A 20,823-nucleotide genomic window follows, 5' to 3' on the forward strand; every position below is an offset into this window, starting at 1 on the left:
AGTGCAGCCTAAAGCTTTTGCAGGATCTGGGAAGAAAGAGAACAGCCAGGCTGGGCTAAGGGGATGCAGGTAGCCAGTTCTCCCTAAAGCATGTGCAGATTCTCTGGCCACAGAGTATTTTTGCATGTTAACTCACAGCTCACAGCCAGTGAGCTGAACGCAAACAAAACTGCGTTTTCGGCGTGGAAAGTGCCTTGCAATACTGCATCTGTAGTCACCCCCAAAATTGCAAGGCCTAACTTCCATGTGGTATGTTCTGCATTGTGCCTATGTGCAGAACTCCCTCAAACACCAGAAAAGAGTTCAGGTCTATGTCACAGTTTGGTCACACTTGGACATGGAACTTCCTACATCCCTTTGCCTTTTATCTTTTGAATAGGATCAGTATGCAGAAATCCTGTGGCTAATATTAAGTATCCAATCTGTTTCCATATGCCTAAAGACTGTATTCAGCCAAATCCAAGTAATTTTTTTGTAGTTCAGATTTTTAAACTGAAAAATAAAGAAAGTTTTTATACCATGCTCATTAAAAAGAAAGAAAAATCAAACATATTTAATTTCAAAATTTCAGGAATCTGGTTAATATATTTTTTAGAACTAAAACACATTCAAAAATATTTAATTGTCACTGAAACTATGTGTTTTTTTTTTCCCAACATCATGTTCAACAACTGTTGTTGAGCAAACTTGGTCCTGAGTGAGCAATGTCTGGCAGTACTTCATAAATTTTCTTAAGACTTAGAGAAAATAATGTAAAGGCAGTCTAAGTTTTCATTTCTTATGTTTTAATTCAGGCTGTGGAAAACAGATGAATTTTTTTTCCCCTCAGCATTCCCTAAAGACTTAGGAACTTAAAGGTGAGCAAAAGAAGTCCAAAAGTATTAGTATGACTGTTCCTGTTGCTGCTGTTGCTGCATTTGTTCAATAGAGGGTAAAATATCACCATTTTTAGCCCCTCATGTAGTTTTGGGAAATGGTCTCATAGTATTTGAAAGCCTGACTGAAATGCAAACCACTCCTGTTTTGCTCCTTACCTGCAGTATTTTGTTTTATTTTTCTTTATTCTTCTTTTAGCGTCACAGGGCTCCTTTATTAATAAATTTATTAGTGCTCCGGTAGGAAATTCAAAGCAATAATTTCAAACATCAATACCTCAAAGACAAAGGAAGTGCAAAGAAACTGTGAAAATTTTCTTCTCTTTCCTCCTTTCTTCAGGACTAGAATTGGACTAAGTATTTTCCTTACCCTGCATTGCACATTGTACTCTAAATCTCAGTGTAATTTGGTGATGGAGGAAGCAAAATGTCCTCCAGAGTAACTACATTCAATTTCAGGATTTAATTCTTACCAGAGCTGGTTTCTTATCTAACATATATACATAACCTTTTTCTCTCTCTGAGGCTTCAAGTCTTGTTGTCCATGGTGATGTTGCCTTAAGCAACACTTCCCACTCCTGGACAAGCAAAATACCAAGAAAAACAATCCTGAGGCTAAGGAGAAGTCCCTCAAAGCAGGTTAGAATGAGAAATGTCAAGAAACAACAACAACATAGAAATGTGAATTTCTTGTGTAGAAGACCTCCTTCTCATTGCTGAAGCTGGTTGGATGATTTCTGCTTCTGAGCCTATCTGGTAAAAAAAGAATAAAATCTAAACTATACTTGAGTAAATATTTAATACATCTAGCAAGAGTCTGCTTTATTATTGACTTCAGCTTTACCATACTCTTTCCTAACAGTAGCAACAAAATAATAATAACCATGTGTTTTAGTCTCCATCAACCCTTAACTGTAACTTACAAATATGGTTATTTGTTGGCACCTGGATTTTGCATTTATTGAAATAATAAAATTTTGTTTAAGAGCTGCATGAATCCCCCACTTTTTCTTCCTGCCAACAACAACAAAAAAAACAACCTATGGCAGACTTTTTACAAGTGCTGAAGCTTTAATTTAAAGAAGATTACAAGCGTTAAATTTATGCACAAATTTAAATACTGTATTGAAAGAGGATAGACCTAAATAGGTGTCAAAAGTATGTCTTGAATTAGCACCCATGGCTTATTGAAGAGAAAATATATTGTGCCATCCTTCTCTCCATCCCACCGTCTACTTGAGGTGCAGGGCAGAGCAGGACAGGTCAAGTGAGGCAGAGGGACCAACATTCTTGTTCTGTAATGAAATGAATTTATTAATAGTCCAGGGAACAGAAAAAAAAACACATGCCTTGTGCCATAGAGAGAGCCAAGAAGCCCAACAACTTCTGACAAATTTTATTAACATGAGAAATATTCCCTCCCAGTCCTAAGCTGGGTTGTGATTTCACCTAAAGTTATCTGTCTAGAACACACCAAAAGATGCCCGTATCTTCTGACTGTCAGACTGTCTATATGACCTGTGTCCATACTGAGGTATGTCTGGAGGACCTGTTTAACCTGGCAACCACAGATGGTGATGGATCTCCTTGAATTGACATGTTTGAGATGGATAGGTGGTAAAATGATGACGTTTATCATCTTCATATTTAAAAAAAAATCTAGAGTAAATTGAGAAGAGTTTTCCATTTTTTTTGGAGCCAAAACAGACTTTGTATCCTCAGTGTACTAAAAAATGGGTGAATGAGCTGTATAAAATGTGAAAATCTATAAATGACTTGCTTGATTAGTCATAATCACTGGCTGAAAGGCAAGCGGGAGCACAAGAAATTACAAGATCTCCTGTAGCAGTCAGTGGGAACTTCATGACTGCACTTAAGAACCACAGGACACAGAAAAAAATTCCTTCCACAGTGGGGGTTATCACCTGGCCTTAGACTACGGCCAAAAATGTCAGAAGGCTTGGGATAACTCAAAAACACTAACAGTGCTGAGACAGTGAGAACTGGCACACCACTGGGAAGGACTGGTATGGTTTTGCTGTATCATCCAAAGCCTTACCTGTTTAAACGGTAATTGCTTTAAACCATTCTTTTTATATATTTTTAATTTTCCTGATCCATCAGCTTTCCACAGGATCTAAGACTGTTACAACAGAATAAACAAATGTATCCCTCTGCTCAAATTTTAAGCCTAGATTCAGGAAGAAGTCTTTTTCTTTCTTGTATAACATTGAATTAGGAGATAGATGCAGAGTAAATTTATAGCAGAGTAAATGCACAGCAAGAAAAGGGTAATTCTGTCTCCTTTCCACCCTTTGAGTATTAACACTTCAGCTACCCTAAAATTTGGACTCTTGTAAATTTGATTTCCCATCTCTAGTACATTAGAGGAAGACACCAGTGTGAGACTGATGGACTCAAATGCGTCTTAGAAATCAAATAACTTTTGAAGCAGAGGCTGAGAAGTAAAACAAAACATATTTTTGCTTCTGTTTTTTTCTTTTTACTAGGCTGTTGGCTTTTTTTTTTTTCTTTTCATTGTGGTCCCTCATTTCCCCACCCAGACAAAATGCAGCTATGACAACATGGAAATCCCCTCAGCAGCACAGCTCTGTTAATAAGATTGTCTGAGGTTCAGCCAAAATATTATTTCTGAAAAGTCTTTTTCTTTTAGTTTGCTTCAGCTGAAACAGGAAAAAAAAAAAAAAATGATTGAAGTGATAGCCCACTCAATTATAAACAAGACAAATTTAAAGTGAAAAAGTGTCATTTCCGGGCAGTAATCAGTTTGCCCAGGACAAAGTTTGTCCCTTTTTGACATTTCCAATTGAAAATGCAGTAGAAATTAGCTTACTGATTTCTAGAATAATATGATACAGAATATTACTAAGCCAGATGCAAGTGTTCTTTATCAAGAAAGGACAATCCTTCGGGACATGAATTCACTGAGACCCAATCTCTGATTCACATTTGTGGTCAACAAACTTGAAATCAAGTACAGGAAGGTCAGGACTGAGAGATGAGAAGTCAATTACTCCTAAAGACCTGCCAGTTAACTCTCTGAAGTGGCGTATTTCTTGAGGGGATGTTGTAGGAATGAAGAAGTTCCCCAAATAACCCTTCAAGCTCCTCTTGAGTGGGCCTGGTTAGGCCAAGGTCAGGCCATTTCTAGTGGCTCCGTGGTCCTGCATCCAGCCCCTGTTTTCCTTTGTACAAGAGGTGGCTGCAGCCCAGCAGATCCCACCTGTGCCTGTGAGCAGGATGGATCTGGAGATCTATCTAGCAGATGTTTATCTATATGTTACTTTGGGTTCTTTTTGTGTTCAGTGGAGAGAAATTAATGTGTTTAAAGGATTAAATTTTGTCTTTTGAATGCCTTACCAAAAGGGAACATTTCTTTCCTAAAGAAAGAATAGAGCTAGGGAGCCCAGAAATATCCCCACTGCCCCTGCCTAGAGCAGGGAGCTACACTGGAAGATAGACCTTAACATCCAGATGAGAAGGACGCTGGTCTAGATGTGAGGGTTGAGTTTTCATCATTTTGGTGAGTGGTTTAAATTCTTTGAAAATGAAATGCAAAAGCCACTGTAGGTGGTATGTTGCACTTTTTATAGCGTCATGATTTTTCAGTTTGCTCGGGCATTGTTACCAACTTTGCCTTCAGTTTCCTTCATGTCTGCAACATAAATCTTTTTTTGGTGCAGCCAGTGCTGATCTGGAGCTTGCTCTCCTCTTTCAGGTCTTCTTCTCACTTGTAGCTAGCCACATCAGTCAGCTTAGTGCATGGCCTTGTAGTACATACCAGAGTATGTTGGTGTATACAGCCAGAGAAAGTGTGCAAAGGAAATATTTAACCTCGTCTCCATCTTTTTTCTGCCTCTGCTTTGTCCAAAGCCTAAAAAAAAAAAAAGTGAAATGTACCACTTTTGTTCTCAGATCTGCATTTTGCATGATTAATCTTGTAAATAACCTTTTTTTTTTTTTGTCAACATTGCCTTATTTGTCCTTACAATCATAGAATCCTCAGAGTTGGAAGGGACCTTTAAAGGTCATCTGCAATGAACAGGAATATGCACAGCTAGATCAGGTTGCCCCGGGCCTGATCCAGCCTTACCCTGAAAGTCTCCAGGGATGGGACATCAACCACATCTTTGGGCAACTTGCTCCAGTGCCCCACCACCCTCGCTGTAAAAGACTTTTTCCTTATAGCCAACCTAAATCTATCCTCTTTGAGCTTGAAGCCATTCCCCCTTGTTCTATCACTACAGACCCTGACGAAGAGTCTGTCCCCTTCATTATTTTAGTTCCCCTTTAGATACTGAAAGGCCACTATCAGGACACCTCGCAGCCTTCTCTTCTCCAGGCTGAACAGCCCCACTTCTCTCAGTCTGTCCTCATAGGAGAGGTATTCCATTTGATGGATCAGTTTTGTTGCCCTCCTCTGGATGCACTCCAACAGGTCTGTGTCTCTCCTGTACTGAGGATTTCACATCTGGATGCAGTACTCCAGGTGAGGCCTCACCATCACAGAACAGGAGGGCAGGATCCGCTCCCTCACCCTGCTGGCCATGCTTCTTTTGATGCAGCCCAGGATACGGTTGGCTTTCCAGGCACATTGCTGGCTTGTATGATGCCAACACTTAAAGAATAAATAACAGTAATTATAATTAGCATTTTATAGCTGGAAGATTTTTCTCTCTGGGACCTGTGTATCTCCACTGAGAGGAAAGCAGATATGAGGTCTGAACCATTTTCTCAGGAAAATCAGCAGCAAAAATCTCACTAGATCGAATAAGAGCATGGTCCGTGAAGCTTGCTCTTGACCCACTGGACTTCATCAGTGCTTTCAATGGGCCTGACCCAGAAGGTCCTTAATTTTGAAATGGGAAATGTGTTTCAAAGTAAAAGCTCTGCAAATATCTTCTGTCTGGCTTCCTGCTCTCTGCCACTAGTCATCCTTGCCAGTATGTTTACATTTCCCTTGCCTGCGGTCTCTTTATCAAGCAATGGGTTTGTTCTGCATCTAGTATAAAGTCAGTGAGTGGGGGTTTCACACACACACGTCCTGCACACATGCAGCATGCTCAGAATGACACGGACAAGTACAGTATTGAGCATTCTCATCTTGTTTCTTCATACCACTTTTGGGGAAAGTGGTTACACCTCAGCAGATGGTGATGGTGAGTCATTTCATGTTCATCTTTGCACTCTTGTATGATCTTGAAAAACTGAACTAAGAGCTCAAAAATGCAACTGCTGGGTTGATTATGTTAGTGTTTTAGCCTCTATTCTCTTTGTTTTAGTGCCAGTACTGGAGATGTACGCAGAGCCGGAGAATTATCTGTTTCATTCCCAAATCTTCTGTCCTTGCAATGTTCAAACTTGTATAAAATGACAGCCATATGCAGAAGCCGTGCAAGATCAGACCTTTCAATCCTTTCTTGCTGCTTCTAGTGTTTACGTGAGGAGTTGCACCTATAAGTAGGGTGCTGCTTAACTTTTCTGCAGCCCAGGATCATTCTGAGTTGCCATCAAAGAAGGCTGAAGTTCTGGCTTCTCTTTCTTTTGCCAGTTTCCTCTGCAGAAAATGTCTTAATGCACCTCAAATGTGGCCTAACCTGTTCCATTACAAAAGAAAAACTTACTTCTTTTTCTTTAAGCAGTTGTGAAAGATGTATGCCGGGATAGTCCCAGTCTCTGTCAGTGTAGGAGCTGAGACCAGGGGCTTCTCACAGCCCGACACTAAGAATATTAATCCCTTACATGACAAAGAATTAAAAACTATCTCAAAAGTTTAAATTCAGGCTTATTGCAGGTTTCATTATCTTATCAGGACAAGTGAAAATTGTTTAGAAGCATCAAAATCGAAAAGCAAAACACAAAAAGCTATGATAAAATCCACTGTCTTTAAATCTGCTATTCCTTTTCTGAAAAGGGATCTCAAAAACTGCATTTACAGATTCTGTATCAGATTTGTTAAATGTTTGTCTGATACGAATAAACAGTGGTGAGAGAGCTTGTTGCATTTTTCTGAAAGATATTGACTGTCACTCAGTGCTAGCTATAGGACACCAGAATTTTATCGTGTGGGAGCAAAAGTGTCTTCTGGTTATTAGGCAGGTGATGTTTGTGTACCTATGCTCTCATGGATTTAATTCAAGGAATATCTTGCTTGATTGTCATGTATAGTATAGCATAAATACATATGTGTGTGTATAGATATATATATTTTCTCATATAGACATAGATAGGGTATGCATAGTATACTTTTGAGTTAGAGGAAAACAGAAAAGAGCTCTGAATTGCAACTTCTCAAACTTGTTTGTTTCTTTTCTGTTTATATTTTGTTTATACAATTTGCAGCTTCCCAGAGCCAGATTTTGCAAAAAGCTGCAGCAGTGAGAGGTCAGTGCCAGTGATTTATAGCTGATGTCACTGACATCCTCAGGGCTTCCCAACAGCAGAGGGGAGAAGACCTTTCTTTCATTTCATCACTATCTTCCAGTAAACCATAACTAATACTTTGCTTAGAATTAAAGAGAAAGATGTTCAGAAAATCCACACAGAGCAATCACCAGCTGTTATGATTTCCTCATGAGTGCCACAGGTTTGACCAACAAATTAAAGAAAAAGCTCATTTTGGCACTTGCCTTATCTCCTCCTCTATGATGAGTGGCAGGCTGCCTTGTCAGAAGTGCTTCCTTGGCTCTGTTCCTGGCCTGGAAGAGTAGCCCCAGGCAAATAACAGTAGAGAAGCCATGATCCTGCAGATGGGCACAGCCAGGGGCAGGGTACCATGAGCAGGATGGTCAGCATCAGTGGCCTTCTTCTCCGGACTTGTACAGCTTGTGCAACCCACAGCAAAATTGTTGTGATGGAAACAAGTCCTCCCAGAATCAAATCAATCCTAAGTCCAGGTGATGGACTGTCTGCTGTCATCAGCACTAGAGATATCACATGGCTCTGTGCATGCAGGTGGTCACTTTGTTGACTTTGCAGACTCAGTCACTGAGCATGCAGGCACTTATCAGTGCCTTCAGATTTACACACTGTGGTTAGTCCTAGTGGCTTCAAAGCGTAAAGCTGACACACAAGAATAGTCTCTGCTAGCACCCTTGGTAAAGGCTTGTAAGACTCCTGCTGTGATTTGAACATATCTGCTGGATATTGGTCAAACCCAAGGGACGACCATTTCTGAAAAGATCAGTTTTTCTTGCACTGTAATAACCCTCTAATAAGCCCTGTCTTGATTTCTGTATTGCCAGGCTCAGGTATCTGTCTGGTCTGGGCTTCTCAAAGAGAAAAAATTATCATCTTGTAAATTTTTAATTGTGTATTGAGTCCTTAGCAATGTGATTTATGTTGGAGTCATTGAAACTGTTTATGTAGTGGACACATTTGCATGCTGAGTTTCTGAGGGCGAGGTAAGAGGTATAACTGAGGTGATGCACATTTGTATCAAAAAGAATCACTCAGTCCTTGGAAAAAAACATAGTAAAAACATTTCAGATTTCATATTTCATTCATAATCTTTATTTATTATATATCCTATGATTAGGATATTATTTCAATGAATAAGGAACCACATTATCAATTATGTGAAAGTTCAGTGTAAAAAAGACAAGGTTAGTTTTCCTTCTGCTCAGCAACAAAGACTCTCTGTGCTGTTTAAACATTACACGACAGCTGGAACTGTGTAATATACAGTCAGACTGACAGAGATTAAAATTTCTGCCATTTTTCAGCAAAACTGTAGCAGATACCTGAAAAAATCATTCTGATATGTTATGTTTGAAAATATTTATCCATTTTGTGTGTTTATATGAAGTGTGGTATATGCGATTTTTATATTCAGAAAATATCCAGCAGCATCTCTCTGCTATGTTAAGGTAAGGTCCATTTTTGTAGCTATACTTCTGCCCAGACCTCTCAGAGCTCTGTCTGTCAAGATTTTGCCTGCATGAAACTGCTGCAGAGCTTGTTCTGGAGATGCACGAACTTTTGTTTCTCTCTTAAACTGGTAGTCAAAGAGGGTGGCGCTCTTCCTACACTGTCTAAGCTGCACAGAGTGTTTTCTCAAACATGCAGCACTGGTGGAAGATGTCCCATGTCATCATCTTTCTTTTTTTTTTTACTAACTCCCTATGGGACAGGTGACACCAGACCTGCAGTGAGGAGGGAAGACCTGGAACTTCTTAGCACCAGCTGCTTCTAGTGGCAAACAGCCACTCTTAGCTTGGGAGATAGATCAGAGAAGCATCATATGTTCTCATCCCTCCTGCTAACCAACACAGGTGCTAATGGCAGCAGCTCACTTTTCAGCCTTGCACTGCTTTTGCCTATTTTTCTGATTCCTGAGTGATTTTTAAATTACTTCTCTTATCTAAACTCATATCAAGATGCATTTCTGATCTGAGGTCAGCAGGAAGCACTGGCTGTTAGGGACCCTGGGAGTGACACTCTTTACTTACCTTCTAAAGCAATCAAAAAACAAAACAAAACAAAACTGTCCTCTGCTTTCTCTGCTATTAAGCTGTTTTGGATCCTCGGGTGCGCTTTCACCTTGGATAAGGTCTGCATCTCTCCAGCATGACTGGCTGGGGATTATGAGTATCACCAGCGGGACTATGAATTACAATGTCCAAGTGGCTGCTCACCCCTCAGTGATCTGAGTCCACTGGGCAACAGTAGAGATGACTGATGTTTTCTCTGGGAGGGATTTTCCATTGGAAATGTTTCCATGGGTATTTCCCCATACTGTAAATACAAATACGCGAATCACCGATATCCCTGGAGAAGTCCAAGTTTTCTTCACACTGAAAGAGATAGCACGGAACGGGCACTTTGAGGAGGTGGGAAGTAGAGGGCCAAGAAAAGAAGTGGAAATAGTCCCTGGACGTGGGAATATGTTTGAATATTATCACAGCTATGCTGAACCCCTGGTGGAAGGGATAGAGACATTCCTGCCTTGGCAATCCATTTATGGGCTTGTAATAACTTCTTCATTGTCTGCTTGGCTACAGCATGTGGCATTTCATGAAATCAGGTTAAACTGGCAGGCTTGCCAGGGAGAAGTCCTCTCAGAACCATCAGCTTTTGTTTCACTGACATCATCTATGCCAAGTGTAGGACATGAGACGTATGCTCTTGGTCAAATCATGATTGTTTTATGAGTCATCAAAGCAAATTTGCAGGAAGACACATGTTCTGGCTGAATGTCTGAGCTTTCGCTCCTCAGTCCAAGTTTGTGACATTTCAGAAGACTCTACAGTACAGTCAAAATGTGCTGTGGTGCTTAATTGCTTTGTGTCACAGTACTTTTGTTTTCCCAAAAACTCCCATATAATTCCCCAGGATTTTCAGGAACCGTGGCAGAGAGCATGGGCAGGGCAGAACCAGGAAGAGGCTGCTGGGGGTTGCTGGGATGTCTGGTGCAGGCACAGTGCTGGCAATTGTGTGCCCCCTCTGCCGTGATCTGTTGCTTCAATGCTATGAGTGTCTGATATACTTCCAAGCTGTTCTGCACTGAAATTCTTGTACAAATAAGTGCTGTTAAAACTAACCAGTGCCTATAAGCAGATACTAGCCTTGAACATCAGCCCCACACACCTTTGGCAGCAGCTCTACAGTATATTTCCCCAGTGCGTATTTCTGTATTAAAAACCTGTTTGAGATAGTTCTGAGATGATTTCCAGATGGAGAAAGTCCCAATTTTTCTTGGTATGAAGAACCACAACTTCTACAGTGACAATGCCCCATGCCTGGCTCAAGTTTTGGGGCAATTAGATGGTAGAGTGGACAAGATATTTTCTCTGTTTTCATATGAAGACAGGACTATTCACAGAGATTTCAAGGACAAAAATGCTATCCCTCTTTGTTCATAAGTAACAGAATAGAACAGGCATAGGTTACACCAAACTCTGATGAAGTGTTGTTTGATAGTTTACAGACTGGTATGTACCTCAGTGTGTACCAAGTGGGTGAGTTTCATTGGCATGCACAGAGAGCAATCATGGAAGATGCAAGTGTCCTTTAATTTCATTTTGAGCAAGCTTTCTTTGCTTCTTACAGAACAGACAGGCTGATCCTCTTCCTTTCATGCAACCACATAAAGAAGCAATCTTCTTTACAATGAAGCAGCAAATTGAATTCATATACTGGTTTGCTTCAGTAATATCCTATTAATCTCTCTCTAGGGACCTTCGGAGATGATGAACCTGACAATTTTGATATTGACTGTTTCAGCCAGCTGGAATTTAAGGATTCCTATAGCAGCTTGACCTGCAATTTTACAGAGCTGCCTCCTCACAACACTAACTATACCCTGGCTATGTGGTAAGTGCTCTCAGTCTATCCTTTGGTAAACTTCTGGGAAATTTAAGAACCAGTGAGTCACACTGCCAAATGTTGGGAAATAGGAACAGAAAAACATAATTTAGTTAGAGTGCTTTACCAAATTGAAATACTATATTTAGTGAAGAAGAGCTCACTGAAACAGAATCTAACCCTGGTAAGAAAAAAGTCAACTGAAGGATCTGTAAAGGGCATTATGACATCTCCAATATTTCTCATCTTGCACCCATTGCTCTGAAATATTTGTCATTTCTGGTGAAGCTGAGCATAAAATGAAAGTATTCTTCCTTTATGTTAAATGATATTAAAAAAAAAAAAAAAAGAGAGAGAGAGTTCTGGTTTTCTACTGGAAATATCATTATCTATGTCAAGACAAAATTAAAATTAAGCAACTGTCTTTGCACACATGCAAAACAACCATAATGAAATGAGTATACAAAAACAGAAGAGTTACCAAACACATGAGACATTTTCATTTGTAGCTGTGGCCATGAAGCTCTTGCACCTTATTTTCTAACTGATACATGTAGATGATGAACTTCAGATTTTGTTTCTGTAGCATACTTCTGCTTTCTCTCTGTCTGATTCTACTGAAACTAAATGTACTATGGCTGCAAGCAAAAGTGGATTTTCCTTTTCTTTTGCACCTTACTTTTCTAATCATTACTTTTTCTTTTTTCCTCCTATCTAGTTTATTTTTCTGTTGCCTTGCATTTTACTCAGAATTTTGGCTGAGGTTTTATGGCAGTCCACAAACACAAGAGGTGCACAGATGGAAGAACAAGCAGACACATTTCGACTTCTGAAACAATACCATGAGTCCCTCATGGCCTGGCTGACCACTGACCCTGTATATAATGCCAATTTTATCAACAGGAAATTCCTCATTATCTGGGAGTATCCATACATATAACTTAATATTTAAATATGACAGCAGTAAGATCATTTGTAAAGACACATTAACAGATGGATCTCCAATATAATAATTATTGTTTTGAACTGATTTTTTCTTGGAGAACTCCAGGACTCTTAGTGTGACTCATATCACTTGATTGTTATGCTCAAATACCATGAGGAAAAGCATTATCTATCTTTCAATCTCCTTATCTGCATGATATTTTTTCTTACTTAATATGGTGTCACACTTCATTTTACTTGAAATTAGCAGCAAGGATTTTTCCCATGCAATTTTACAGTAAGACTCAGAAGAAACTAATATTGTATTGCTTTGGCCAACAGTACCAAGGAAGACAGCAGTTACCCGTGTTTCAATATGGAGAAGCAAGATGATGTTTATTTTTTACAATTCACCGACATACTCTCAAATAAAGACATTTGTGTGGAATATGAGATAAAGAGAAGGGTCTGCAGGAGTCTGATTGTAACTGACATTGGTAAGGCATTGAGCATTCTGGACATTATTAATGTATGCTCATTAGTGGAAGGAAATAAGTTTGTCCAGGGCAAACTTAAAGGTCAAGGAAGGGATGAGGTCTGGATTTGGGTATTGATAGTGTGTGATGCTTCAAAGCCTAACATGATTAACATCCATTCAAAACGTGCATCTGAATTCTGCTGTTAATAGCCCAGAACTGGATGTAGATTAAATTATTATGCAGTTGGTCAAAGCAGCTAGTCCTGGTCCTGGATGTATTACTAAGCAGGGACATTTTATTCATCTCTTACTAGGACTTGCACAGTATCAGGGCTTATCAGTTCAATTCTAGAACGAGCTCAGCAGCAATTAGAAGTCCCACACAGTGACCACAGAGTTGAAAGATCTCATTTTTTCAAGCTTTGCATTTTGGTGAAGCCTGTGGTGCCTGTGGTGCTGACGGGGCACTAAGAGCCCAAGAATGATAACATCAAAGCCACAGTTGGGACATGTCTAAACTCAGGAACTACTTTCCAAGAATAAATCTGACATGCCACATTCTTAAGCTGTGCTTGGCACAATCCTGATTCATCTGGTCATCATTAAGTTCCTTTTGGGACAAAGGTGTAATGCTGAGCTGACCTAAACACAAAGTTCACCCAGCTCAGGACAACCTTCACTCTCAACCTACATAGTTATCCTTAATGAGTTTTAACTTGAAAATGACTCCATTGTATCTTGGTTTTATTTGCAGTCAAGCCTGAGGTACCGTTTGACATAAACATAACGTACCAAAAGGAGGCAAATGAATATCTTGTTCATTATAGTACACCACACTCACGGAAGAAATATTTAAAGGACAAATTAATACACCAGATAGCCTATCGGCAGGAAGAAAGCACTTGGAAGGTAATTATATATTGTTAAGATTACCTAATTTCTGAAATTAAATTTTTTCATGTAAATATCAGTAACATGCAAAAACTCTCAGATCTGCCTTTCTCAGTTTTCCAACTGACAGCTTGGAAAGGAGCAATATTTGGCATTCTGATAGTCAAAGCAATTCATGGCTGACAGTGTTCTTGTCTGTTAGCTATTTCTCTGGGCTACAGAGATTTCATTCATTTGTACTTGGGCTTTGCCATGGAAATGGAAGACATAACATCGTGAAGAAACAGTATGAAGTTCATTACCAACAGTGTAATAGTAATGATGTTTACTTTGGTGGTTCTGCTCTTATCTTCTATGCCTATTAGAAAGTAATTGCATTTTTTTATGTGTTTAGACCATAGAATCACCATACCTTCAGATAAAGTTACTCGGAAAAAACCTCGAAACAGATGCATTGTATGAAGTGAAAGTACGTTCTCAGCCCAATGGAGATTACTTTAAGGGCATGTGGAGTGAGTGGAGCACTTCGAAGAGCTTCAGGACCACAGGAAAGCACTCTACAGACAACTGTATGAGCAAAAACCACTTTGGTCCAAGACAGCTAAGGGGTTCTCAGGCCACTAGTTTTTCCTGGCAGCAGCAGTGATGAAAGCATGGGGAGGGATGAATTAGTGGCAATAGCAGTTCCAACCCTTGGCAGCACCTAGACATAGAGTAGGCTGGGAATCAATGCTGCCATAAGGACACAGCAAGTAGCAGCAGAGCACATGGTGCTTCAGTGCAGCTGGGAACTAGCCTGAAGCTCAGCTAAGACTGGAGTCATGGCTACCCAGTACCTCCCCACTTTCATGAAATGCAGTATTGCTCCAGACCAGTGGTAAGAAAGTACAGTGCTGGTCATTCATCCCTAATAGATTGTTTGAGGTGGCATTACAATTAGAGTGTCTAGCAGTGAGGCACATATATGCACTGACAGATGTTCTGTGTTTGCCTTTAGATAGCAGCATGTTCATGATTATACTCTCCATCCCAGGATTCATTCTGTCAGTTGTCATGATTGTTCTGATCCTAATGTTTTGGGAAAGCAGGTAATGGTAATCTAGATCTTTTCATATGAGAAAGAAAGTTGCAAGCCAGTCTTGTTCTGACAGTTCTATTGCTTTCCCTGTTGTACCTGTGAACTATCCTCTTCCCATTTCTAAGACTCTGTATCATTCCAAAAGCAAAGAATAGAAGAGGGAAACAAGGCAGTACTGGCAGGCAATAGTTGGCCTATTACACCTCTGCTGCTTCAATCAGACTTTAGTCCTGGACTTGAAATGCTGAGACCCTCAAGGATTTGAAGCCACCATGAGACACTTACGTAGTTGGTGTCTCACTGGAGGTACATTTGACTCAAGAGTTTCAAGCAAGATGCAGAAAAGAAAGCAAACTGTGGGTTTTAGTAAAGTTCTGAGAGGTATGGAAACTGCATAGCAGGGAGGTTGCCTCTTTTTCTTTCACAGTCTGAGTCAGCAGGACTCTGCTTTTGGAAGTGGTGGGGCACTGCTCTGCAGCAAGGACTTGATGTCAGCTTTGAACCCAGCTGGGTCCACGTTCATTTGTGTGGCAAAACTGCACAAAACCCCTGGCTTTTTTTTGTAAACATTGGCTACCAACAGTAGATAAGTACCAGTTAGTAGAGAAATTTAAGAAAATAAACGCATACATGGATAATCTGGTAGAACTGGAATCTAAATGAAAAACTCCCAAAACACAGGAGATGAACATCTTGCAAGGTGGAGGCCCAGGGCTGCATGGAGACATTCAGCCTCTGCCCATGGCAGCTCTGCTGACATCTTCAGCTATGTCTGCATGTGAACCACTCTACTGGGGACAACATTTGGCTGTGCTTACTACTGAGTTACACATGGAGGAGGATTGTCTTCCCATGTATTCGGGTGACATCAGTTAATGCATGTCAAGAATACTTTTAATTATTACACATTTTAGACACCTGAACTGTCTGCCAAGGCATACTCTCTGGTGCTGTTTAATTTACAATCATGGATGTAGCTTGAGATTTCTAGCTCTTGCTCTTCAGTGTTACTGAGCACCTGTAGTTCTCCAAATTTGCTGGAAGTTCTGCATGTGTAAAACTGCTGAAAAAAGCAAATGTTGAATCTTTTTATATTAATTTATATTAATAATTATTTAATTATATAATTTATATATAATTAATATATAAATATTAATATTTATAAATAATAATTAATAATTAAAAATAAAAAATAATTAATATATTAATATTTAATTATTTAATAATTATTATTATTATTTTATTCATTTGTTTTTATAACTTGGTATATTTGCACACGTACACAAATACACATATGAAGAGGAATATCTATGATATTATAATGTTGCTGAGACAGTGCTGATATATTTTACTATACTTATATCACTGCAATCTTGATTTTCAGGCAGGCTGTGTTGCTTGGATGTATCATGGCTAAGGGTTTCCACAGCACCACAGCATGAGAACTTTGCTAGAAGTAAGAAGAGACAAAGCTGTACTGCAGATACCTGAAGCACAGGAAAATGACTATGGGTTAGGAAAATACGCAATTCTTTGGCTAATGTGAATATGCAGAGGCAAATTTCTGCAAATTTGCACTCTAACCACAGCCTCTTTTTTTCACTTACAGAAAATGCTACAGAAAAACCCAGTTCTTTAAACGAGACAGTCTGTGCACTCAAAAGAATAGAGACTTTTAGGTGACCTTTATAGCTACTCTTCTTCTCTTGTCTTTGCTTTTTTTTTCTGGAACATCTCTCAGTCATTATTCTGGGTAATGCAAGCCACTCCTAAGGCTTTGTGAGAATTAGTACAAATAACACAATGTGAACATCTGGTATCTCAACGCATCTCATTTTTGCTGCTGTTGAACCCCATGATGTCTACTGTTGCTCTTTCAGGATCAAGCCTGTTGTGTGGCCAAATCTTCCTGATCATAAAATAACTCTGGAGCGACTGTGTAAGAAGCCAAAAAATGTATGTATTTTTATGTCTTTTTCACTTGATTTAGACTATCGGGAACAAAATTTATACTCATGACAGAAGGAACATTCCTTTGCTGCACTAACCAATCCACCTTTCAGAAATGACTACATTCCACTCAAGAGAGCTAATATTTGCACAGGCAGATGCTAGTGAAAGGTATAGATATAATAGACAATTCAAGTAGAGCCTGAGTTTTGGATTGTGCTAACTAACTATGGAGGACTAAAGAACTTGATATGTGAAAAAAAGTTGAAGCAATTGGGTTTGTTTGTGGGAAAGGAATGCTGGAGTGCTAATCACAGCCTACTGATGACTAAATGGTAGCAAGCAGCAAGATGCTCTCTTCACAAGAATTTACGAAGACAGGACAAGACGTAACAGGCCAGCACTGCTTCAGGGAAAACTTCATCTGGATATAAGAAAAGAATCCTTTGCTATGAAAACAATTAAATCTAGTACATTCCACAGAGAAGAAGTAGAATATCCCTTACTGGAAACGTTTGAGTCTTGCCTTGACAGGGACTGAAAAACCCAGTTTAAGGTCCTCTTCTGGTACAAGGTCAAACCAGATGTATTTCTGTGGTTCTCTCTCACTGGGACATTTTAGTGCTGTTATGAAACTGTGGTTGTGGAGCTGGATGGGAGTCCTTTTGCCAACTTCAGACATCCCTGGCAATATCCATGTACCCTTCCATGGCCAATAGAATTGCTCATAGACCATGGAGTACATGAGCCCATCTTTTCCAGATAAAAATCTGGTGGGTAAATGATACAAACTGTAACAGTTAGGATTAATTGGTTGCCTATTATATTTAGTGTTTTTTTTGTTTGTTTGTTTTTTTGTTTTTTGTTTTTTTTTACTAAGGATCTCATCTGCTTTGTCCTGTCAGCACTCCAGCTGGTGATTTACTAGCAAGTTCTTAATTTTTAGATTCTCGCATCCCTTATGCTCCTTAGTGCAAGGATTCCTAATGTATTTCAAGAAATGGTAACATTTAATTTATCACATTGCTAAATTAGGAAGATAAAGCTGAAAGGAACAGCCAGGTTCAGCACCCTCATTCCTGTGAAATAGCTGGTGTGCAACAGATAAGTGGCTCCAAAAAGTCTCTGAAACACCACATTGTGCAGAACAGTCCAATGATGCTACCTGCAGGAGATTACAGAATAGATTCAGATTAACATATGAAAAGTTATTCAGCGGTGTTGTAGTTAATTCTCTGCTAACCTACCTTTTAGTTTGTTCAGGGTTACATTCAGAATTAAAGAAATAACAAACACCCTTCTAAAATCAGATAAACTCTTGAAGCATCTTTTCTGTTATGCAGATGGCTACTGTTAACTGACCATGCTGTTCCTTTTGCCTTGCAGAATTTTGATATAAGCTTTAACCCAGAGAGTTTTGGTTATGTTTTTATCCATGAAGTGGATGGCATTCAAGCAAAAGTCGAACAGGAAAATTTTCTGCAGCCACCATCTACTCCTGAGACAGATATTCCATCAAAGTTTAGGAGTGGATCAGACCTGAAGCGAAACCCTGCAAGGACTGACAAAAGTAGCCCGAACCTGTCTATGAATTATGGAGGTATCTGGTCTGCAGAGGCTCTTCATGGACTCCTTGGTAGCAGCCAGTCTACAGACACTGCTGACATCTGCAGCTCTGGCATGTATGAGCTGTGCCACAGCAGCAGGGTGCCTCTGTGTGATAATAGTTTTCACCTTCCTTCTGCTCCTCCCATGGATCCTCCACAACAACCTGGACCAGAGCCCCAGAATGGCAACATGGTACCACTTAAGACTGAATTGAAGTCACCAAGTGATGAAGAAGCCTATGTCACCATGTCTAGCTTTTACAAAAATCAGTAGGCCTTGCAGATATCACGAAACACTGCCTTTTCCCTAGAACAAGCAGGAAACTGTAGCTCTCTATTTTGTTATCCTGTGTTCTGTCTCATCTAGTTCCCATCTCCATCACACCCTGCTCACAGTGCAATCTGTATGAAGATGTGTGGATTCTTCTGCCTTTCAGTGAGTGGCCCAACTTCTGCCCTCTGTGTTCCAGCAGCAATCTCCACTGCAGGAAAAATGTAATTTAATTTAAATGGCCTTCAGATCTGATTAATCCAGAGCAATGACACTGTACTCCTGGACAAGGATAACAGCACATCTAAAAGAGGTGAAGCCTTCTGTTAAGATCTTATTAATGCCTAAACAAGAAATATGGCAACAAGTTCAAGTGAAACAGAATCTGATCCTTCTCACACTAGACCAAGAGTAACTCCTCTGCAGTTGATGGAAATCCACAAGTTTGCAAAGCTTATGGACAGTGACAGTAAATGAGAGTTGCTATCAAGCATTAGTCACCTGGGGATTCAGAAGATTGATTGCTGCAAAGGTAGCTGACTGAGCCCCCAGAAAAAAGCACATGGAATCACTTTTGGAAGATGTCTTCTCAGACCGATTTTTTTTGAAGGATGAAAACAGCACAAAACCCAATATACTACTGTCTTTGCTATTGGTATAAACATACCCCAGAGCTAAAATCAGGATCCATATATATTTCTGCTACAGCCATGTACTAAAGAACTTCAGTATCTCCTGTTGTGCATTTGCAATTTTCAAGCTAAGAAAACAAAACAAAATCAATGAAAAGCAAAGTCCTAGTTCTTCCTGTAACTGAACTGGGACTATAAAATGCATGTTGCTTTCTTTTTCTGCAGCTCTTGTGCAAGCATTAGTGCAGCATGCAAGTACTTTCCAGGACAGAAGGGATGTTCAGGCAATGTTTGCTCACTAGAATTATCACAAGTGGCTGTGTCTGCATAAGAATACTTTCAATTGGGCCAGGTACTTTTTTAATGTGGCTTCTGGCCTTGGAATATGAATGAAACATCACGAATCTTGCCACTGATCCAAAGATCCATATTTCAAAATCAGAAGCTTGTAAATTGCCTGGAGGTAATGTAGTTTTAATGTTATGACTCAGGAAGGCACCCCGTCCCTCCCCATTTGTCTTTCTGGACTCTGTGCCCATTTCTGAGGGACTCCCCATGTGCTGCCATTGAGAGGACTGAGTCACTCCACTGTCCCTGTGGGACACTGCACACTGGAGAGCACACACTTGGAGAAAAAGCTGCTACAGCCATGTGGCTGCATGACAGCCCAGCAGCATGGCCATGGGAAATCCAAGCCGCCTTGCTGTGCTCTGGGATTGAGGTTAACCTACTGTGAAGTGCCAGCTCCTCTAGCTGCTTGAAATGTCCTTTATTGACATGCCTATGTTCCCAGAGTATAAGGGCAAAAAGAGTCCTTCCTCATCGTCAAAGCTACTCAGACATTTTCTGACTGCTAATAATCACTGAGAAGCTGTTACATTTGACATAGTCTGCTGGAGAAAACCAGTGCTTCCAAGACAGCTGTCTGCCACCCCCAGGTCTCTGCATGCACAGTGGCATGGGGGTTGGCTCATGGAAGTGCAATGACATTTCCAGAATTTTTTATTGTTGTTTCTCACCAAATTACACATTTATTAATACAGTAAAACAAGTGAAAGCCCTGGGCATTCATTTGCTTTATAATGCTTGTTTTGCATTAAAATAAATAGCTGCTGGTAATGCTCATACTGTGCAGACTTGCACAGTGCAACTGTGGATGTAGAGAGAATATGCTGGAAATATATCCTATTCCAGTAACACAGTGACAAACAGAGGGGATAAAGGAATAAGCAAAAGCGTATCATAAAAATCTAGTACAGTATGTGCTGTGCTTGTTCTGAACTCAAACGTACATTTTTAATGAATAAAATACCCATATCTATTTGCACTATTTACACAGTAAGTTACCCACATGTAACAGCCTTCCTGTTTGTCCAGAAAGGTACACTGCTTTTTAATACAGGAAGAGTGCTAGCAACTTGGTGTATATTTGCTTTATCTGCTGAAATGGTTGTATTTTTCCAATGCAGTAGTCATATTTTTTGCATAGCTGCCAATGTTTAAATATACGTTATGTTCCTCATGTCTTATTTTATTTAATTAGATAACTTGTAACCTTGGATTTATAACATTCTTACTGTATTAAAAGGACGTGGCTATTTGCATGACATGCTCATGTTATTTTCAGTCTCCCTAAACATATGTTGCTCTATCAGCACTGAAATTAGGACAACTCCACAGGCTCTGTCCAGCTTCAGCCAGGAAAAATCCCAAATAATTCCAAACAGCTCAGAAGTGTCAAAGTGTGGAAGTGGTGCTTTATGGCTGCAGCCCCTCTGCCAGGGGCTCACA

At 39.8% G+C, this 20,823-nt stretch overlaps 1 protein-coding gene and 1 long non-coding RNA gene across 2 annotated transcripts; one reads left to right on the forward strand and one right to left on the reverse strand.

Moving 5' to 3' along the window:
* Positions 1-1,944: 1,944 nt before the first annotated feature.
* LOC146542134 (uncharacterized) lies at positions 1,945-7,923 on the reverse strand. The gene is made up of 3 exons (XR_014880397.1): positions 7,526-7,923; positions 4,678-4,770; positions 1,945-2,170 (listed from the first exon to the last, which is right to left on the reverse strand). It is a non-coding gene; the product is annotated as an uncharacterized LOC146542134 (long non-coding RNA).
* IL7R (interleukin 7 receptor) lies at positions 5,829-20,636 on the forward strand. Its single transcript, XM_010725335.4, has 8 exons — positions 5,829-6,055; positions 11,072-11,210; positions 12,468-12,622; positions 13,358-13,512; positions 13,889-14,063; positions 14,492-14,582; positions 16,453-16,528; positions 17,909-20,636. Exons 1-8 carry the CDS (start codon positions 5,956-5,958, stop codon positions 18,401-18,403), a joined length of 1,386 nt encoding a protein of 461 aa, XP_010723637.1. The 5' UTR covers positions 5,829-5,955; the 3' UTR covers positions 18,404-20,636.
* The last annotated feature ends 187 nt before the right edge of the window (positions 20,637-20,823 follow it).

The sequence above is a fragment of the Meleagris gallopavo genome, chromosome Z (genome assembly GCF_905368555.1).
Source record: "Meleagris gallopavo chromosome Z, MGAL_WU_HG_1.1, whole genome shotgun sequence".
In the NCBI taxonomy this organism is placed as follows: Eukaryota; Metazoa; Chordata; class Aves; order Galliformes; family Phasianidae; genus Meleagris; species Meleagris gallopavo.